At 43.7% G+C, this 22,537-nt stretch overlaps 2 protein-coding genes across 4 annotated transcripts in view; one reads left to right on the forward strand and one right to left on the reverse strand.

Moving 5' to 3' along the window:
- Positions 1-8,300, reverse strand: part of CHD1L (chromodomain helicase DNA binding protein 1 like) — a 38,148-nt gene extending 29,848 nt beyond the window's left edge. The window contains exons 1-4 of one of the 3 annotated variants that reach the window (XM_034788891.1): positions 8,060-8,300; positions 4,836-4,948; positions 3,889-3,992; positions 793-907 (exon numbers count right to left, since the gene is read on the reverse strand). In XM_034788891.1, the coding sequence (XP_034644782.1) occupies positions 793-907; positions 3,889-3,992; positions 4,836-4,948; positions 8,060-8,156 (429 nt within the window). In that variant the 5' untranslated portion in view covers positions 8,157-8,300. The remainder of the gene's footprint in view (positions 1-792; positions 908-3,888; positions 3,993-4,835; positions 4,949-8,059) is intronic. The other 2 variants (XM_034788882.1, XM_034788899.1) reach the window with 2 other exon arrangements.
- A 1,400-nt stretch (positions 8,301-9,700) lies between these two features.
- Positions 9,701-22,537, forward strand: part of LOC117886832 (fatty acid amide hydrolase-like) — a 30,459-nt gene continuing 17,622 nt past the window's right edge. The window contains exons 1-4 of the mRNA XM_034788911.1: positions 9,701-9,984; positions 10,156-10,212; positions 15,126-15,163; positions 19,159-19,299. Of these exons, the coding sequence (XP_034644802.1) occupies positions 9,835-9,984; positions 10,156-10,212; positions 15,126-15,163; positions 19,159-19,299 (386 nt within the window). The 5' untranslated portion in view covers positions 9,701-9,834. The remainder of the gene's footprint in view (positions 9,985-10,155; positions 10,213-15,125; positions 15,164-19,158; positions 19,300-22,537) is intronic.

A 22,537-nucleotide genomic window follows, 5' to 3' on the forward strand; every position in this document is an offset into this window, starting at 1 on the left:
CCAATGTGAAAGTCGCCCTCCCTTTAGTGCCCTCAGGATAAGTATTCTCATAGCACAGATAAGATCAAGGAGGAGTGAGAGTGGAAAGGCGGGCAGGGTCAGAGGGTACAGCATGGGACAAACAGATACGATCTAAGGGGGAAGAGAAAGTGAGAGACCCCAAAACAGGGGAGGGAAAGGAGAGACCCCAAAACAGGGGAGGGAAAGGGGCAGAAGCAATGAAGGAAGGTCAGAGAAATCAGATGGAGGAAGCTAATGGGGAGCTAAGAGGGAGACCTTTCACCACTATTAGATTGATGTAGATGTGTTTGTTTATTTTTAAAAATGGATTGAATGAATGGTGCAAATCACTCCCGTGAGGAGCGATTTATAATGGAGAAGATTTTTATTTTCCCCTCAAGAATAATTAAGCAACAGAACACTGTTTTAATAACTGCAGGAGAGGCCAAAGCAGCAACTAAGGGCCCAATCCTGTTCCAGCTGGCTCCAATCCTGCTCCCATTGGCACCAGTAAGAGCAAGACTGGGTCCTAATCATGGGCTCTGTTCAGCACTCCTTATTCAGCTCAGACTCCTATTACCTTCAATGGGAGTTTCACTGGAGAAAGGCCTGAGAACGGGTTTCTATCTGAGTAAGGAATGTGGAATAGGACCCTACAGCAGCCATTGAATGGGATGAAGAGGAGGGTAAATACAAGCAGAAACTTCCACTAAATGTGATTGTTCAGAGGCTCTGGATAGAAATGAAGCTGTATCCCGCACACAAGTAATGCTCTTGCCCACTGACAAGTACCTCATATGTAGTTAACAGCACGTGGAAATGAGAATGCGCTTTCAGGTCCCACTGCAGCTTGGCCCTTTCCTCCTTGTCTCCTGCATATGCCACATAGGAAAGACCTGGAGCAAATCTGTTTTAATTATAAAAAAAAAAAAAAAAGTAGTGAGCTAGGCCAGGCTTTCATGTAAATAAAGGACGTAGTCTGCTTTGAACCCAGACTATCAAACAGTGTATAAACCAGAGAAAGGCCAAAACTGCAAACTCAGATCCAAACACCTTGAGGTTTTGGAGGATGGGATTTGGATTCAAGTCTTTGACTCTAAATATACCCAGATGGGTTTGGAGCCAGGCTGGATCCTATTTTGTGGTTCTGGTTGGAGGAGTCCAAACACCTTATGAGAATGGCTACTCTCTCATGGCTCCTGATGCTCCAGATGGGAAACCTTATGACAGCGACCAGTCTCATGGGATTTCCACCACACTGAGCTGAAAAATCTGATAAAAAGGCAGCAAGATTTTGGTTTTGCCACACCTGAGCCTCAGCCATGATTCAGCCTCCAACCTGCACCTCGAGAGCAAACCTAGCGCTAAGATCCAAAAGTCCCCCCATTCCATCTGCAACGTAGAGCTCCTTTAAAGCAATAAGTTCCCATGGGTGTCAGCAGGAGGCTGACTCTATCCCCAAATTACCTGCAGAGAACAATCCTGCAATGCACCACACCCCCGCCATATCCCACTGAAGTCAAGTTCATAGCACCCAGTCCATAGCTCTTTACTTTCACTGAAGTCAATGGGAATTTTTCCCTCAGCAAGTAGTTCGGGTATGAGCCCAAAACTCCCCAATCCAGAAGATCCAGTGGTAGCCAGCTCTGCACAGGGCACAACTATCCCCATAGTCTTTATAAGCTGGAGAGAGAAGGAGGTAAGAAATACTGTGAAAGCAGAGTTAGGGGAGTCATGATAATGGAATTCTCTCTGACTTCCCACCAAAACCATTTGCTTAGCTCCCCTCTTGGACAGATAGTCACTACTTGTCTAAATTATTAATTTAAACATATTGGATCCATATTTCCCCAGCCATCCCCTAGATAAAGAAATTCTGTCTAAACTGCATCTATTCACTCTCCTGAGAAATTGTTAAGCTCCTGCAAACCCTCTGAAGTCCTCTCCTCCCCTTCTGATCCTAATCCTCTGACCCTCCCTCAGGGTCATACCTTGGGCCCTGCACATTCAGTACATCAAATGCACATGAAAAGTCTGTGTTATGTGAGCAGCGGTAAGGGTGTTTGTCATGCCCAATTTGTGCATGCATAGAAGTGCATGCTTTTGTGTGCAGACTTAATAGTTTGGGCCTTATCCTTCACTCAAGAAAAGCTCTCATGACCTTCAATGAGATTCTGCCTAAGGGATGTTGAGCATGGAGATTAGAGCCCAAAACAATAAAAGCAGGAAAGTGCACACTGGAGTTGGCCATAGATCACCCAATATCATCATCATTGGTAACGTTTATATAGGGGACAATCCAATGCACCATAGTGGTGTAAGGAATAGGATCTGCTCATTGTGAATGGTGCTGTTTTGTGCCATAGCTTTCACAGACTGATAAATTCTAAAGCCAGAAAGGATGACTACAATAATCTAGGCTGGCTTGCATAATGCAGGCTGTAGGGCTTCTCTGAAATAATTCCTGTTTGAACTAGAGCATATTTTTTTAGAAAGAGACAGGGTGGATAAACATCAATAATTTTGAAAAAAACATGGATTTTTTTACTTAAATACATTTTTTAAAGAATAAACCTATTTAAAGTTAAATTTGAAATTATGGCAATATATGTTAAGGTCCAAACTTACTATGATCTACTAAAATCATTTAAATTACATAAAAAATATTAAGTAGTACATATTCGCTCCTGAAGTTTTAAGTCAAACTCCTGAAATGGTAGAAGTCACTGGCTAAGCACCTGGAACCAAAAATTATTGAAGTGCTTTTGACAGCTGTAGTCTCTTCTGTAAGTACAGAGAGAATATTTTCTTCATTTCAGTTTATTCAATTAATTTATTTCAATGACTAGTTCATTTAAAGTTAAAAAACTGATTGGGAGTTGAAAAAGCAGGAAAGCTGGTTTTCATCTTCCAATCTATGAATCAAAATGAGGTATGAGAGGGTCAGACCTACTAGTTCAAAAATCTTGAAGAATATGGAGACCAGAAAGAATCACTTAAATTCACTAACTACTGATTATTATTTGTATAACTGTAGCACTTAGCCACAGCCGGTGAATAATATTTCCTTTTTTTAATAATCAGTATTAATTGCAAAATGTGTTTTGATACATTTATTTTTTTCCTTATGTATCCAGCACATTTAAGGTATTTTTATCTAGCTAATTAAAACAAATGCACTATGCTGTTTTTGTAGATTTTTAATTGAATTCCAATTTCCATCCATACAGAGCTTGACACAAGTCACAAGAAAGAAATTAATTAGCATCTAGTAAATAAGAACTGCATCATTCACCATGTTCTCACATAATAAAAATGTAAATATTAAGAATCTGAATAAATATATGGTCAACCATATAATTGCTTAAATAAATGTGTATAGATATAAGGTATCCTCCTGGTTAGCAAAAAGGAGTACCAAATATAGTACAGAAACTATATTTAGTTGAAAGTCAATATATTTTAATGTTTGCCAACTGCTGGGAATGAAGCTCTCTTTAGGGAAATAAGTAAAAAGAACAAACACAAAACAAGAATAAAATAGTTGATTTAAATCAAGGTTCCCTGCTTGCTAATTAAAATCATGATTAAAATCAGAGTTTTAAATTGCTTTTCTTTAAGAAAAACATCCAGTCATCCAATTTGGAAGTTTCAATGGCTGCATTTCCATAAAAACAAAACAAAACAAGAACCCCACACGTGGGTCACTGAGCATATTTTAAGAGGACCTTTGCAACTATGGTTGCCAGCCTCCAGGATTGTCCTGGAGTCTCCAGGAATTAAAAATTATGTTGTGTGGAGAAACCTCCAGGAACACATCCAACCAAAATTGGCAACCCTATCTGCAAATAACAGAAATAAGATGATGATACAATTGCTGAGGCTTACCTCTCCAGCTCCTCCTTCCAGTTGCTCAACACAGATAGAGGACAAAGAATCAGAAATGGCCTTTTGTTTAACTTTCCAGTCAAATAAACAAGCAGAGCGATAGTCTAGAACACACATGAACAGACAAAGAGGAGATTATTTTCCAATAACTAGAAATGGACTCGAACCATAGCCCTGTATCTAAACACACCCACAGCCTCCCAGCTGGCCCCTGCAGGTTCTCTACAGCAAAACAGGACCATAAATAAATAAAAAATCCAAAATCTAAAGAACTCTAGACTATGGAAAAGTTTAGGTCTGAATGCCGCAGCTCAGACCCAATAATCCCCTCCCACAAGAATCTTCTCTCTCACAAGGACAGAAGTTTATCTACTCTATGTCAATGTTTAAAACAATTCACTTGTTATCTAAGATGCACGGAATATTGTCAGATGAAAATACACATCAGACTCATTCTCCAAAACTTGCAAGACTTATTTTGAAAAATGTTGTCACAAAAAATCAATATGAAAAATCTACAAGTTTTACCCATCTCTGACCTAGAACTGAACTTCATAAAACAATCTACCCAGACTTGCATCAAAGTGACATCACCATTATATTGACAGTATGTTGTTTTTACTACTTAATGGGGGTGTCTCATGTATGGCCATCATTACTTTTATCCACAATGTTCAGTGCAATGTCTCCTGACAGAAGATCATTTTGCCTTAAAATAAAAATAAAATAAATAAAGTCCTTACTGGGTGTTACTCAGGCAAAACCTTTACTGAGGTCAAAGGGAGTTTTGCCTGAGTAACCACTAAAGGAATCAAGATTTAGGCTTTAATCCTTTAAATATGCACTTCAGAATTTGATCCTTGGTATTTTTCTGCCTCTTGTAGGAATGACTGGGAAAACAGAAATTTGGCCAAGTTGTTTTTCTACATAGTAATGAAAAAATGCACCTGACAAGTCTTTCCAAGACCCATCTCGTCACCCAGGATGCAGCCGTGCTGAATGTCGTAGCACTGAACTAGCCACTTTACTCCTTCCATTTGGTAGGAACGGAGTTGGATACCTAGAAATAAAAGTAAATAGTGTGTAAAGCTACATCCTCCTGTAATGCAATTTACATGGCATTACATCCAGAGACTGTGCAGAATATGCCTGCCAGCCTGCCCGTCCGGCAACCCAGAGCACATAGCATTGGTACTTCATCAGTGGCACTGGCTGCAAATATGTTTTCAGGTGGGGTTTAAGGCACTGGTTTTCACTAATAAATCCCTAAATGAGTTGGGACCTGCCTGCTTTGTAGATCGTCAAACTCCTGCAACTGAGATCAGTGGAGGAGATGCTGAACTGGTGCATTTCCTCAAATTGAACAGGAGGGAAATTCTTGAGTGGAATTTTCCATGATGGGTTCTCAACTTTGGAACTTACACCCCCTGCACCCCGGGCTGCCAGGGTGCAGCTTTGTTAACCTACGACAAAGCTCATCTTTTCTCGCTGGTGTTTGGGGATGGAATTATTGGCAACAAATTGAGGAATAGGGTAGTCTAGTACAGTAGTTCTCAACCAGGGGCCCCTAGGGGGCCTCGAGCAGGTTTCAGGGGGGCCTCCGAGTAGGGCCAGCATTAGACTTGCTGGGACCCAAGGCAGAAACCTGAATCCCCACTGCATGGGGCTGAAGCCCAGGTTCCTAAGCCCTTCCACCCGGGGCTGAAGCCTGAGCTATGTAGCTGCATGGGGCCCCAGGCAATTGCCCTTCTTGCTACCCCCTAAGGCTGACTGGCTTTTCTATGCAGAAAACCAGTTATGGCACCGGTGGGCGTGGAGTTTTTATAGCCTCTTGCGGGGTGGGGGGGAGCTCCGAAAGAAAAAGGTTGAGAACCTCTGGTCTAGTAAGTTTATTATTACTGATGCTTTGTTATTTTGAATTTTATGCATTGTAAAAAGCACCTGGAGCTTTCTGTATGGATGCTTCTTGCTAGATGAGTTTTAACCAAAATAGAAATAAATCCCCACACTCCCAGATTTCTTTAGCATCCTCCTCTGTAGTCATCAATTGTGCTACATGTAGCTCTGTTCATACTCACTGAAGACATTAATATTACAGATCTTGATAAGGTGATTGTATTGAACTGTCTTTGTGCCTGCCTACATTGGGGGTGGAGGATGATTCTGTGGTTAAAGCACAGGACCGGGGGGAGGGGGAAGAAGAGCTGGGCTCCATTCTAAACTCTGCCAGGAACTCCCCACATAACATAGGCCAAAGTCACTTAGAACACAATTTTCAGGAACATCAACTGAATTGTTATCCAGCTTGAGATTTTCAAAAGTGGGCGCCTAAAGTCAGGCCATGTACACCTCTACCCCGATATAATGCGACCCGAAAGAACACGAATTTGGATATAACACAGTAAAGCAGTGCTCCAGAGGGGCAGGGCTGCGCACTCCAGTGCATCAAAGCAAGTTCGATATAATGCAGTTTCACCTATAAGGTGGTAAGATTAAGGTAGGTAGAAGTGTATTTAAGTGCCTAAATGTGGATTTTGGCGCCTCTGTGGAAATCAAATATATAGTCAGACACTTTAAAATGCAGCCTCATTTTCAACACAGGCCATTTATTTAGGCGCTCAAATATGGATTTAAGTGTCTAACGTCAGGCTCCCACTCTTGAAAGTCTTCGTCTCAGCATTTACTATGGTGTGTTAATCATTTCTAAACAAGCTATTTGCCGGATTTTCTATATTTAAAACAGGGTAGGGCACAGTAAAGGCAAGTGTTGTATTGTAGCCGCCACTGCAAAGCAATGTACATTTATATTCACAACATAAAAACAAACATTAATTAAAGACTCCTGTATTCTTTTCTTCAATACCTTGGCTTCGATACTGTGACCCACACCTTAATTCCTTGCTATAAAGCGTGAAACCTCTCCCACTGCCTCCATGAAAGACCCAGAGAGTGGATTGAAATATAGCTCCCAACTGTGATGTAGAGCGTGCAACGACTGGAGAATTGCTCTGCAGTGGATTATAATAAATAATACTTTCCCTTCACTAGCACCTGCCACCAAAGGAGCAGAAAGCACCTTACACCTGTTGAACAAGCTTCCGAGCCTACTTTGAGGTAGGTGAGAATTATCCTCATTTTACAGACAAGGAAACCTAGGCACCAATAAATGAAGGGACTTGTTCACAGGAAGTGTTGTAGAAGAGTCAGGAGTGGAGAACAGGAATTTCCAACGCCTGAGCTCTAACTAGAAAGTCAAGAAGCAGGTTGATGAACTACAACCTGGGAGAGTTAGAGATGTAGCAAATGGGTTAGGGAACCATTCTCTACAGTAGGGAAACAGAGAATAGGAGCAAATGTAAAGTTTCAGACCGAAACCAGCCTCCCTCCAGAAAGTCTCTATATTATTGTAAATCTTTAGTGTAAGTGTTAACTGATTGCAGTTGATTGGGACCAAGAAAAAAAAATAAACATAGCATTGTGGCAGATTGTATTTTATTTCCAGGGAGAGTGACAGACACTGGAATGTTAAATGTGGATTTATTTCTTTTCTGCAATTTCCTAACATTACAATAATCTTCATTTTGGAAATGCTGATGGTAGAAAAATAGTTCTTGCTTTCTAGGATATTGTTTTAGAAGACAAAAACCATGTGGCTGTTATTTTTAGAGCCTGGCACCCTGCCAAAATGAAGGAGTGTCCCCCTTTTTAAATTTACTATGTAACATTTCAAACTTTTTTTTGTGTACAGCTACCTTCTCCAAGCTCCAGGGAGCTGGACAGTTTCCATAGGAAAACATAAAAGAGAAGTTTATTTGATTTAAAAATAAATCTTAACCATAAAAATGGGCAGAGTAAACCAAATTCTAGTTTACACCAGTGTAATCCCAGAATAACTCCACAGAACCAAATTCTGCCCTGAATTACAGCACTGCCTGACTAGGTTAGCTAGAGAACTGCATTAACTGTAGTGGAGTTTATTTACTGACAGCAGACCCTGCCCCAGTTCTACGCCACCTCTCACTGCTGTAGGGAGAAGAGCTGCCTGCAGTCTCACCCCAGTTCACACACCATGTGCCCGGGGCACTGACACCCTCGGGATCAGCAAACCCTTCACTTACTTTACTCTACAAACAAGTAACTTCTTCTGGCAGCTCAAGCCATCCCCACTAACCTGTCAGACCCCATTGGTGCAAGTCCTTCTCTTTAACGCCTGGCCCGCCCGTCCTTGCTGTGGGTTTATTGCACAGGGCCTGGAAGAAGTGAGACATCGCGATCTACAAATACTCCTCCCTTAGGGTGCTACCCCATTGGCTCCCCACAGCGCTGCTCTGTCCAGCCAGGCCAGCAGCAGTTACAGGAAACCCCCTCTGACCGAGCAGAATTGTCCCGGAAGGATGGAAGTCAGAGTAATTATGTCATTGGCTGATTGAAGCACGGTCTTTATGCAGATCCTCCCTGCAGTCTTGGATTGGCTGATTTCACAAGACGAGGTCCCTCATTGGGTAGACACAGCTCACAGCTATTGATTGGATGAGTGGCTGGACTGCTGTAGCACTTTTCTTGGCACAGCGCCTGGGATGCTATTTCCATGCAAGCTAGCTTTGCAGGTGTGCAAAACTACAGGTGCTGGAACTCGGGGTGTTACGGCACCCCCTGGCTTGAAGTGGTTTCTATCATACAGGGTTTTACAGTTTGGTTCAGTGGCTCTCACCACCTCTATGCAAAACCGCGTAAGAGCTTCAACTCACAACATAGCTGTTTAGGAGGGGAATTTGCAAAGCTACAGGATTTCTCACCAGCTCCTGGCTTCTTGTCTGATGTTTGAAATAAAGAGATGAAAACTCGCTTTATAACACACTGCATTTCCCTAGCACTTTCCATCAGAGCATCCCGAAACTTATCAACTAGTAACCGTCATTAAAAAAGTCACAGGAAAAAACGTTTAAAACATTAATCTTTGTGACAACTGTATTTACTCTTGTTTTTTTCTGTTTTTATAGCTTTTTTTTTTCTCTCCCTCGTTACTATAGGAAAAACACATAATGGAGAAAAGTGACTGGGCCATGAGCCTGCAAACAGCTGTGCACCTGCTTAACTTTATACATGTGAATTGTTCCATTGAGATGTTCATTGTTCAATTGGTCTTCAAACCATAATGGTAATCAGGTGATTAATCGAAAGATTAGGGCTATGCAAAGTTTTGCACACAACTATATCGTAAAAGAGTTGGGGCATTATTGACTATACAGGGGAAACAGTGACATCGACTGTGCACTAAGTGCTGCCTGTGAAATTGGGGGATTTTTTTTCTCATTTACCCCTACAGACTGCGTTCACTTCCCCTGCAACCCGCCAGTGCACTCCACCACCGCGCGTCCCCTTCAACCTCCTATGAGCAACGTCACGCTGCGTTTTTCCCGTCCCTGGGCACTATACACCCAACCCTCCTGTGGTCACACCCCTTCAACCTGCTGCGGACCCTGCCCTATTATATCCCCGGTGCAACACCTCCGCAGCGTTCCCTTTCCTGTGCAGCCCCCACCCCGCTGCATCCCCTTATTATCCTTTCACTGTGCAACCCCGCACTGCATTTCCTTAGCCCTTCCATGTGCACCTCTCTGTGCAACCTGCCCTTTGCATTCCCTCACCCCTTCCCTGTGCAACCTCCCAGCTGCACAGATCCTTTCTCTCCCTCCTCTTACAATCCCCCCGCCCAGTGTCACGCCCCCACCCCATTCGCTCCCCCTTCAGCCCCCTCCCCCCGCGAAACTCCTCCCGCTTGGCTCTTCAGCCCCTCCCTGCGCTGCAAAGCCCCGTGCACAGCGCGTCTCCTCCTTCCCCCGTGCACACGCCTTGCGTCACCTCCCCGCGCCTGTCCCTGCCTCGTCCTGCCCCCGGGCGCTGCGCTGAGCCGCCCGCTGCCCCTGGAGGCTGCTCCGGATCATCATGGCGCCGCTGCTGCTCTTGCTGGCGGTCGCGCTCCTGCTGTTGTATCTGGGCTTCGTGCGGCGCAGCACCGGGTCCCCCCGCACCGCCTTCCGCCGCCGAGAGCCGGGCCGGGCCGGGGACAGCGATCCCCCGCCCCCGCGGGACGCAGTAAGGGCATGGGAGTGGGGTCGAGTAAAGGGGGCTTTGCCTCCCGTCTCAGCGGTGGGGTTGGGGTGTCTCCCCCGGGGGCGAGGGGGCGGGGAGGCTCCATCCACCCATCCCCGCCCTGCGCCAGCCTCCCCGCCCGCAGCACTTCTCTCTCTCTCTGTCTCTCCCCAGTGGGGTCCCCCGCTGTCCGGCTTCCCGCTGCGCCTCTTTGTCCATGTGGCTAACACGGTGAGTACCTGCCCTGCGCCGGGAGCCCCAGCCCAAGAGGGGCTGCGGAGAGCCCGCCCCGCCCCAGTAATAATGGGATTTGGCACCTATGTCAGTTGCCAGCTGCTTTACAGCTGTTATTGCTGACAGTCTCCCCTTCTCCAGGGAGGCAGATCTGAATTAACCCCATTTGATAAAGAGAGGCGAGGCGTCCAAGTAAGGAGACGTTAAAGCTTTGTCTTCGCGAGGGTGAAGACAATTTTTTTAAACCTTTATTAAGCTAACCTCCATCAAAATCCTAGTGAGGACAAGGCAACTGTAGAACTACAATGTCGGGCAGGTCAACACATAAAACACTGCAGCGGATGGCTGTAGGTCTGGAGTGAAGATGCTCCTACCCGCAGGATGAGAGAAAGCTCTCCCCTCAATGTAGTTAATCCATCTCCCCCAGTGGTAGCTATGTTGGCAGGAAAAGCTCTCCAATTGACACAGTGCTATCTGGGGGGGGGGTTAGGCCAGTATAAATATGTTGCTTGGGGGTGTGGCTTTTTCACACACCTGAACAATATAGTTATACCAATATAGGTCTCCTAGTGTAGACCCGACCTTAGTTTAGACATGCTAAAAATACATCTCTTTTGCCTCTTGTGAACACAGCCTAAATGTTTAGTTCTTAGTTTGTGATAGATTTGGGATTAGAAATAAATAGATTCTTAACTTCCAGTGCTGTGCTCAGACCACTTAACACCACTTCTCTAATGCCACGGCTAAAGGATGCTGTTGGCATGAAACTCATTGGAATTGAATACAATCATAGAAATGTAAACCTGACCGGGACCTCAAGAGGACTTCAGGTCCAGCCTCCTGCACTGAGGCAGGACTAATTAAACCTAGACCATCCCTGACAGGTGTTTGTCCAACCTGTTCTTAAAAACCTCCAATGATGGAGATTCCACAACCTCCCTTGGAAGCCTGTTCCAGTCCTTAACTTCGGTATCCTTACAGTTAGAAAGCTTTTCCTAATATCTGACCTACATTTCCATTACTGAAGATTAAGCCAATTACTTCTTGTCCTATTTTCAGTGGACACAATAATTAATCTCCGTCCTCTTTATGACAGCGCTTAACATATTTGAAGATTATCGGGTCCCCCTCAGTTTTCTTTTCTCAAGACTTAACATGCCTAGTGTTTTTTTTTTTTTTAAACCTTTCCTCATAGGTCAGGTTTTTTAAACCTTTTATTACTTTTGTTGCTTTCCTCTATACTGTCTCCAATTAATCTTCATCTTTCCTAAAGTGTGGTGCCCAGAATTGGAAACGTTACTCCAGCTGAGGCCTCCATGTAGAACAGGACAATTACCTTCTGTGTCTAATATACAACATTCTTTAATGCACCCCAGAATGATATTCGTCCTTTTTGCAACTTCATCACATTGTTGACTCATACTCAGTTTGTCATCCATTCTAACCCACAGATTTTTTTCAGCACTGTTACCATCTAGCCCCCTTTTGTTGTGCATTTGATTTTTCCTTCTTTAGTATTTATCTTCATTGCATTATATGTTGTTGATTTCAGACCAATTCTCCAATTTGTCAAGGTTGTTTCTAATCCTGTCCTCCAAAGTGCTAGCAACCCCACCCACCTTGGTGTCATCTGCAGATTTTATAAACATACTTTCCATTCCATTATCCAAATCATTAATGAAAATATTAAATGGTACTGGGACTGATAACAATTGATAACTACTCTTTTGAGTAAAATCTTTCAACCAGTTGTGCACCCACTTTATGGTAACTTAATCTAGACAATGTTTCCCCAGTTTGCTTATAAGAATGTGATGTGGGATTGTATCAAAAGCCTTACTAAAATGAAGATGTATCACATCTACTGGGTCCCCATATCCACATGGTCAGTAACCCTTTCAAAGAAGGAAATTAAGTTGCTTTGGCATGATTTGTTTTGACAAATTGATGCTAGTTATTCCTTATAACCCTGTTATCCTCTAAGTGCTTACAAACTAACTGTTTAATAATTGATTCCAATATCTTCACAGCTATTGAAGTTAGGCTTACCAGTCTATAATTCCCTGCGTCCTTTGTGTTCCCCTTTCTTAAAGAGAGGTACTGTATTTAACCTTCTCCAGTTTTCAGGGACCTCACCTGTCCTCTTTGAGTTCTCAAAGATAATTGCTAACAGTTTCAAGATTGCTTCATCTAGTTCATTAAGTACCCTAGGATGATTTTCATCAGACCTTGCTGACTTGAATACATCTAACTTACCTAAATCCTTTCTCTAAGTTATCAACAACATGGCTAAACCATTAAAACTGTAAGAGTGTTGTAAATATCATTTATGATTTGCATTACAGTACATCTAGAAGCCCTAGTCTGGGATCAGTCCCCCATTGATTTTGGTGCTGTGTTCTCTCTCGCTCTGTCTCTCTCTCAAAAGATGGTCAATGCCCCCAAAGCATTTAATAATTTACTTTCTGCATTTGACAGTTGCACTTTGATTCTCATGTCCTATTTTTGATTGATTATATAGCACCAGCTGTCTGTGAAATGCCTAGCAAAAAAAATTGGGTTTCCAGCACTGCAGGGGAAATTTTATTTATTTATTTGTTTGTTAGTTTTCATTGGAATAAGAATAAAAATCGCCTTGTGGGAAAGCCATTCCTTAAATTTGTGTAAACTCTTGCATATCCCTTCTTTTTAAAACAACTTCTACATTTTAGTCCCAAAGTTAGTCAGTGGGAGGACACAGAGGAGTGTTTTACAATTTAAAAATCCAATATTTTTCCCTCACTATTCATAATTGCTGCTTGGAAGAAGAAAATGGGGATCTCTGTTGAGTGGGACCAAATCCAGCTAGCTTCACTCACACAAGTAATCATGTTGAAGCCAGGGGGGCTATTCACATGAGTAAAGTGATCAGGATTTGTCCATTTCTGCAGCTCATGCACTGCAATTCTTTGAGAGATCGCACAGACCTAGGCTCCTGTAACAAGAATGGCCAGTTTAATGGGTTGACTGTCTGAGAAGTACTCTGATCAAGCTTTACCAGCGCAGATGCTGGTAGGTAAACAAAGCAGTGAACAGTACCAGTTTGCACCGGGAAGTTCACCAGTCTAGTTACCTGAGGTTTGTCAGTGAAAACATTTTGGAATAAAACAAACTTCACCCCTTTAGAATAGTTATTTTCCTGCTCTGTGCAGGTTTAGAGGACATGGTTATTTAAAACACCGGTGACTGATTGGTATTACTACAATGGTGGGGCGTGTTTTTTAAGAAAAAAGCTCAGTGTGGAGACAGACATTCTCTAGGGCCCCATGACAGGTAAATATTTGTTTACAATACGTTCTGAACTCCTTGGGGAAATCCTGCAGCTGAGGCCAAGTATAAAAACCCTTTCCATGTGGAAAAAATCATGACATTCCAGCTGCTTATGACTTTACTGTAAGCAGATGACAGAGAATCCACCATCCAAACAGTGCAATCTCTCCTCACCAGTTTCCTGAGAATTTTTAAGCTCTTCTTGGTTCATTGATTTATTCCTACCTCCCTGGCTGCTCCTGATCTCTTCTCTGATCCTGGCACAACCATGTGATTTGTGCACAGCAGAATGCTGATAGGGATAAGTGACTGACCCCCAGTTTAAGGTGATCTTGATATGTGCCCAGACAGAACACACATTTGCCTGAGCTCCAGAATAGGTTTTTGTAAAATGTTTTACTTTTACAACATATTGGGGTAGCAGCTTTCTTCTTAAAGCTATGTACAAAGAGCTATTGCCAGAGCTACATAAATTACACCTCCCTTCCCACCACGTTTAATTGTGTGGCTTGTTCCTGAGCTTGACAACTGCAGGGAAGGGGAAGTAGCTACAGGGAATTTTTCTTAATGGAGCTGTCTTTATGGCTAAAACACAGGATGGAGAGCCAGGATTCTCTTCCCAGTTCTGCCACTGACTTGCTGTGTGCCATTGGGCTAGTCACATTGCCTCTCTGTGCTTTAGTTTCCCCATATGTAAAATGGAAATGAAAATATTTCCAAACCTCACAGGGGTGTCTTAGGGGTTTAATCTTTGTTTACATTTGTAAAACATGTTGATATCTCAGAAATAAGGAGCTATTATAAATACAAATTAATAATTTAGTCTATTGATCTTTTCTACCTTTTTACCTAAATGCAGGAATAAGAGACTCCTGCAGAAAATTTCAGCATATTTTTCCCTACCCTGAGTTCTGTCAATAATTAATTTTTAAGCACAATCGTGTACTGTTAAATCAGGGCAGAACATGACTGATCTCTGGAATAGTTAATATTGCCACATTAGCAAAGGCATAAAGATAGAGTTTGAATGCCTTTGTTCCCAGTGTGGAACATTTACATTGCTAATGCTTTACTGAGATGACTAGGTTGAGGAAGGGGAGCAGGTTCACTGGTGTATCAGGGCAACAGAGTATTAATGGCATTGTGAAAGCTCCTTGCAATGGATTAAATAAGATAGAAACTTTATAACTCTTTTATTCAGAGTTTGTGTTTTGCAGAAAGCTACAAGGATTGTGGATGGAACTTACAGATTTCTTGTGGCTGACTTGACTTTTTTGTTTCCAGTCTGTGAGCACGTGGCTTTTGGGATTGTCTGTCTCTGAAGAATGGGTATTGATGGATTTTGGCTAGTGAATGGAAGGAACATATATCAGGAATGTTCAGGATTCTGTAAATGTGGACCAAATTTATGGTTTGACAGTTTCCCTTTAAGGATTGCATGAATGGAATTCTCGTATCTTTGGTTTGTATTATAATTTCCTTTATAGTATAGAGCTCCCCACAGCTAGCGCTCCCAGTTGCGGGAGAGAGGAGCTAAGGTAAAATTAGCTGTCAACTAATTCTACCTGTTTTTCATCCTCTTCTCTTCTCTTCTCTTCTAGGCTTTCGGGCAGTTTTGTGTAATGCCGCTTTTACTGAGGTAAGAGTATGTTCCATATCTGCACTCTGAGGTTTTGCATTGTTAACAAATCTGGGGTATCTGCAATGACCTCTTTAAAGGGGGAGTCTGTAATTTGGGATTTTCCTAGGGGCCCTGAGGAGAGTGGGCAGAACTATTGAGCAGAGGCCCTGGTGTTTGCTGGCATTTTCTTTAATTTTTCTAATTTGATGACATTCAGATTTTCTATCAGGGAAGATTTAACCCTTTCTTTTCACAGCCAACCTTGTGCTTGGAAACTTCCTTTGGGTTGCCTCTCTGCCATCTCATATGTTCTTACTAAAGAGCAATCTCCTCTTTCTCAAAGTTCAGGGGCATACTGATCCGACGTTTTTGTTCACCTGTAGCAGGGGCAGGAGAGCAGTAAGGGGCTGTGAAAGATTTCCAGGGTACAACCTGAAACCGTGGGACTGCTGTGCCCCCTTAACTCTCCAGCCTGGGCTGTCTCTCATGATGCTTTGCCAGTGACAAGCAGCAAACCCCTCCAGATGCTGCAATCACAGTTGACAGCATACAGGCACACTCCCAGCTAAATTGCATGAATGCTCTCTCAGCCACTCATGAACTATACAGAGGGAGACACCAGCAAATCCCCCTAGCTCTCCATCCCCAGAATTGTACCTTCTTATGCTGGGGAGGAGGGATAACTCAGTGGTTTGAGCATTGGCCTGCTAAACCCAGGGTTGTGAGTTCAACCTTTGAGGGGGCCGCTTGGGGAGCTGGGGCAAAATCAGTACTTGGTCCTGCTAGTGAAGGCAGGGGGCTGGACTCAATGACCTTTCAAGGTCCCTTCCAGTTCTAGGAGATGGGATATCTCCATTATATATTTTTTTTCTTCATTTTCCAACTCCGCAAACCTGTTCCTGAGCGCTCTCTCCTTCACTAGCCCGTCTTTTCCTCTGCCTTGTTCTCGTAGTCACATGCTTCCACTGTCCTCTTTCCTCACCCAGCAGTCTCCCCTCAGAGTTCTTTAGTCCTGCTTCCATCTGCAAGTCTGAGCTTTTCCCTTCAGCCTCCTCATGTCTTTGCTCCATCATCTGCTTGAACCCCCTTCTAAACTCAATCAGAATTTCCACCTGCATCTCCAATCCTCAGATCATTTCTTCCATCAGCTCTATCAGGCAGCACTTCATGCAGACAAAACTCTTTTCAGGTACCCCCTGCAGGATCATGTACATGCCACAGCTTCCACATCCAGTCATCCTCATTGTGTCTTCCGCTGCTTGGGTTACTACCACTGCTGCCTCTGTATCTGTCATAGCCTTCTCACCTAAGTCCTGTTAGTTCAGGAAACACAAACCAAACCAAAACACCACCACCCACAGCAACACAAACCCCCAACGAGCACCAAAACACTGCCAGACCCCACACACTCCCTTCACTAGCCTGGCTCTTAGTCTTCCCCTCGAGCTCCCTTTGAGAACTCACACTCAAACTCCCGTTTACAGCTCTGTTTGCTGGCTCCTGTGCCACTGCAGCTGTCTATGCCGTTGACTGGCCCGCTGCCTTTATAGGACCCCTAGTCAGAGAAGCCCCGCCCCCTCCTCAGGGCTCAGCTTCTCTCCCAGCACACTGCCCCTTACCAGCCTCTACAATTACAAATACTTTCTCCTCCAACAGAAGTCCCACTCAAACTTCCCTGTTTACAGCTCTGTTTGCTGGTTCTTGTGCCGCTGCAGCTACTAATTTGCCTCCTAATTCCCAGTCCTCACACCTTCCCTGTGGCATCTACAGTACTTGATTGCACGAAAGTCACATTAGGACGGTGTTATGGAGACAAGACGAAAATAAACTTTCTTTTATAGGATTAGTGCAATTGCTTGAATATGAGTACATGTTCTCGTTTTGTATCTGTGCTGCTGATTTTCTCTCTGGGAGTGCAGGGCTTTCTAGGACCAAATCTCTGCCTGCAGTTCTCCATGTTCTAATAATCTGTCCAGGTCACTCTGCAGTTTGGGTCTGCTCTCCTTGCATGTTTTGCTCCCACTCCAATTTCAGTGTCACCTACGGATTTAATCCTTATTTGAATTCACATCACAGAAGTACCTAACAAAGGAGGACGTGGAATGTTTGGGCTTAGCTGGTGGGGAAAAAAAAGCCTCTTCGTATCCTAAAAAGGGAATCCTGTACTGGACTATAGATAGCAGGAAGTATCATTGCTTGGAGCTTGACTGATGTTTTGGCATTTTTGAGACAGGAGCAGCTTCACAGACTATCAGGATTCTTAAGTGAGAGAGACTATTTCTAGAGTTAGACAACTTTGATTAACAAAGAAGTAAACAAAGCAGAGCCAGGATGATAAGATCCCCACTTCCTGCTTGTTTCTTATCTGCCAAATGAAAAAGTACAAAATGCATAGGACAAGGGGCTTTGATAAACTCTAAAGAAGTATAATAGATCACCACCAGGTTAAGAAGGTTCTTGATATCTTCAGCTATATGCGGTTACCTTTTCTTTGCCTTGCAGAGACTTTGGTTTTGATTGTAGTTCCTCTTGTTCTGTATATTCCCAGGCATAAAAAATGGAGCACCAATTGCAGAAGGGCTCCCTACATCTGCCAAATCGCTAAAATGTCCTGAGTTTTAGCCACACATCTCCTTTTGATGCTGATTTTGATACAGATCTCATTTTCACTACTGTGTGTTATTGACATGGGACATGGGGAATCCTGATGCTTGAGAATGTAGGCCATGGTATATACACTTCTACCCCGATATAACATGAATTTGGATATAATGCGGTAAAGCAGAGCTCCAGAGGGGGCGGGGCTGCGCACTCCAGCGGATCAAAGCAAGTTCAATATAATGCGGTTTCACCTATAACGCGGTAAGATTTTTTGGCTCCCGAGGAGCGTTATATCGGGGTAGAGGTGTATATTAAAAAATTACATCACTTAAAGTTGCTTGTACTTTTTTTCCCCCCAACCCTTATTTTTGTCTTGGGGATAAAATCCTGGCTTGACTGAACACCACTCCCATTGACTTTGACTTTAATGGGGCCAGGATTTTTCCTTGTGTTACAATTTGGGTGTCTGCAGGTTGACAGATAAGGACTTCACATATTTTAGGAAGTAGGAGGAATTGCAAAACAAGCAGACTGGGGTAGTTGGGATCCCAGCATTTGGAAATAAGTTGTAAAAGAGGAAGAGAGTTGTATAGAACTACAGAATAACTGGTGTACACCATGTGGCCATCACAAGATGGTGCGAGAGCATGGCTGTCTGCAACCCATTTGATGACAAAATGGCTGAGTGATTATTCATGACTTGTTCTTCGGCTTTAACCTGCCTTTGCCAAATTGTCATGAATATTTATAGGCACAAAGTCTGCCTCAGGCGTAGTACAGTGATCACTGGAAGGAAAAATATTTTATTCAACCTAGAAGGAAAAATTTTATTCTTCTCAGGTGAGCAGAACTTTGCAATGCCAGTTAAAGCTGATGTCTCCTTTGACGACTTTCGTTGATGTCTCCAGCTGCAGGAAGGCGTAGCTATTGAAGACCTGCTTTGTCATCACACTGTATTCCACTACGAGTGCAGAAGCAGGCTCTGATCACTGGGAATGTTCAGTTCTAAATGACATTGGTTTCTTCCTGGGACCCTCCTCAATAATAAGAGAATTGTGTGGGTGGTGTGCTGTCCTTTGTAGAGGATATGTAAAAGATATATACAAGATCTGCTCTAGGAATTATTTTGGGGAAGTTTTATGGCCTGTGTTATACAGGAGGTCAGATTAGTAGTCTCTTCTGGCCTTGGAATGTACAAAAAATAATGAATAACCTAGTAATCCTTCTGCTCCGCCTCTGCAGAGGAACATGGTGACAGAGAGAGAAAATTGTTTTCTAGTACTTCTGCAAAACAGTGCACATTGTTCAAAAGAACTCTCCAGAAGCATTTTCCTTTTAACAAAATGTTTGTGAATTAAAACATCAGGGTTGGGCTTACAAACTCAAGAAGTGACTCTCCGTCTCTCTTGCAGGATGAATAACTTCACTCTCATGCACTATCTTGATATCCATGAAGACCCCACGTTTATTCCAGAGGTTGCTGCTGAGGGAAGAAAGGAAAAGCCTGAGACTAAAAACACATTGGAGGTTCTCAAGCAGTTGATGGAGACCAGGTCAGCATGATGTGCAAGGAGTAGGGGGTTTGTATGTGTGTGTATTAATGCAGTACTGGGTCATTGTGTCATTGTCAGTAGTATGGACAAAATCAGGTTTCCCAAAACGAAGTGACATTCTGTATGTCTTAAACAGTGGCCCAAGTTATAAGGATTTTTTTTCCCCCCGGATGCTTTCTGAATTCTAATGTGCAGCATCCTTTCCTTTCTCTTCCTTTGCAGTTTGTGTCCTTACTCAATATCTCCCCATGCCATCTCTGCCCCTTCTGATACTGAAAACTCCCCTTACTTCGTTAACCCTTGTCTAGACTGCGGGGAAAATCTGGTTTGAATTAAGATGCATTTGAATTATGTACTGTTTGTGCTAGGTACTTAAATGTTTTTAGACCAGTTATAGCAACTTAGTGCTTAAGTGCCTATACACAAATGCAAGAAGCCTGGGAAACAAGCAGGGAGAACTGGAAATCCTGGCACAGTCAAGGAACTATAATGTGATTGGAATAACAGAGACTTGGTGGGATTACTCACATGACTGGAGTACTGTCATGGATGGATATAAACTGTTCAGGAAGGACAGGTGGGGAAAAGGTGGGGGAGTTGCATTGTATGTAAGAGAGCAGTATGATTACTCAGAGCTCCGATATGAAACTGCAGAAAAACCTGAGTCTCTGGATTAAGTTGAGAAGTGTGAGCAACAAGGGTGATGTCGTGGTGGGAGTCTGCTATAGACCACCAGACCAGGGGGATGAGGTGGACGAGGCTTTCTTCCGGCAATTAACAGAAGTTACTAGATCGCAGGCCCTGATTCTCGTGGGAGACTTCAATCACCCTGATATCTGCTGGGAGAGCAATACAGCGGTGCACAGACAATCCAGGAAGTTTTTGGAAAGTGTAGGGGACAATTTCCTGGTGCAAGTGCTGGAGGAACCAACTAGGGGCAGAGCTCTTCTTGCCCTGCTGCTCACAAATAGGGAAGAATTAGTAGGGGAAGCAAAAGTGGATGGGAACCTCGGAGGCAGTGACCATGAGATGGTCAAGTTCAGGATCCTGACACAAGGAAGAAAGGAGAGGTGCAGAATACCGACCCTGAACTTCAGAAAAGCAGGCTTCGACTCCCTCAGGGAACTGATGGGCAGGATCCCCTGGGAGAATAACATGAGGGGAAAAGGAGTCCAGGAGACCGGGCTGTATTTTAAAGAATCCTTATTGAGGTTGCAGGAACAAACCATCCCGATGTGTAGAAAGAATAGTAAATATGGCAGGCAACCAGCTTGGCTTAACAGTGAAATCCTTGCTGATCTTAAACACAAAAAAGAAGCTTACAAGAAGTGGAAGCTTGGACAAATGACCAGGGAGGAATATAAAAATATTGCTCAGGCATGCAGGAGTTTGAAATCAGGAAGGCCAAATCACACTTGGAGTTGCAGCTAGCAAGAGATGTTAAGAGTAACAAGAAGGGTTTCTTCAGGTACGTTAGCAACAAGAAGAAAGTCAAGGAAAGCGTGGGCCCCTTACTGAATGCGGGAGGCAACCTAGTAACAGAGGATGTGGAGAAAGCTAATGTACTCAATGCTTTTTTTTGCCTCTGTCTTCACGAACAAGGTCAGCTCCCAGACTACTGCACTGGGCAGCACAGCATGGGGAGGAGGTGACCAGCCCTCTGTGGAGAAAGTGGTGGTTCAGGACTATTTAGAAAAACTGGACGAGCACAAGTCCATGGGGCCGGATGCGCTGCATTCGAGGGTGCTAAAGGAGTTGGCGGATGTGATTGCAGAGCCATTGGCCATTATCTTTGAAAACTCAAGGCAATCGGGGGAAGTCCCGGATGACTGGAAAAAGGCTAACGTAGTGCCCATCTTTAAAAAAGGGAAGGAGGAGGATCTGGGGAACTACAGGCCAGTCAGCCTCACCTCAGTCCCTGGAAAAATCATGGAGCAGGTCCTCAAGGAATCAATTATGAAGCACTTAGGGGAGAGGAAAGTGATCCGGAACAGTCATCATGGATTCACCAAGGGCAAGTCATGCCTGACTAACCTAATTGCCTTCTATGACAAGATAACTGGCTCTGTGGATGAGGGGAAAGCAGTGGATGTGTTATTACTTGACTTTAGCAAAGCTTTTGATATGGTCTCCCACAGTATTCTTGCCGGCAAGTTAAAGAAGTATGGGCTGGATGAATGGAAGATAGATGGATAGAAAGCTGGATAGATCGTCGAGCTCAATGGGTAGTGATCAATGGCTCCATGTCTAATTGACAGCCGGTATCAAGTGGAGTGCCCCAAGGGTCGGTCCTGGGGCGAGTTATGATCAGTATCTTCATTAATGAGCTGGAAGATGGTGTGGACTGCACCCTCAGCAAGTTTGCAGATGACACTAAACTGGGAGGAGTGATAGATACGCTGGAGGGTAGGGATAGAATACAGAGGAACCTAGACAAATTAGAGCATTGGGCCAAAAGAAATCTGATGAGGTTCAACAAGGACAAGTGCAGAGTCCTGCGCTTAGGACGGAAGAATCCCATGTACTGCTACAGACTAGGGACCGAATGGCTAGGAAGCAGTTCTGCAGAAAAGGACCTAGGGGTTACAGTGGATGAGAAGCTGGATATGAGTCAACAGTGTGCTCTTGGCAACAAGAGCACACTGTTGACTCATATCCAGCTTCTCGTCCACTGTGACCCCTAGGTCCTTTTCAGCAGAACTGCTACCTAGCCATTCGGTCCCTAGTCTGTAGCAGTGCATNCCTAGGGGTTACAGTGGATGAGAAGCTGGATATGAGTCAACAGTGTGCTCTTGTTGCCAAGAAGGCTAACTGCATTTTGGGCTGTATAAGTAGGGGCATTGGCAGCAGATTGAGGGATGTGATCATTCCCCTCTATTCAACAATGGTGAGGCCTCATCTGGAGTACTGTGTCCAGTTTTGGGCCCCACACTACAAGAAGGATGTGGAAAAATAGGAAAGAGTCCAGTGGAGGGCAATAAAAATGATTAGGGGTCTGGAGCACATGACTTATGAGGAGAGGCTGAGGGAACTGGGATTGTTTAGTCTCCAGAAGAGAAGAATGAGCAGGGATTTGATAGCTGCTTTCAGCTACCTGAAGGGGGGTTCCAAAGAAGATGGATCTAGACTGTTCTCAGTGATACCAGATGACAGAACAAGGAGTAATGGTCTCAAGTTGCAGTGGGGGAGGTTTAGGTTGGATATTAGGAAAAGTTTCTTCTCTAGGAGGGTGGTGAAG

Source organism: Trachemys scripta, chromosome 1, assembly GCF_013100865.1.
Source record: "Trachemys scripta elegans isolate TJP31775 chromosome 1, CAS_Tse_1.0, whole genome shotgun sequence".
NCBI lineage: Eukaryota > Metazoa > Chordata > Testudines > Emydidae > Trachemys > Trachemys scripta.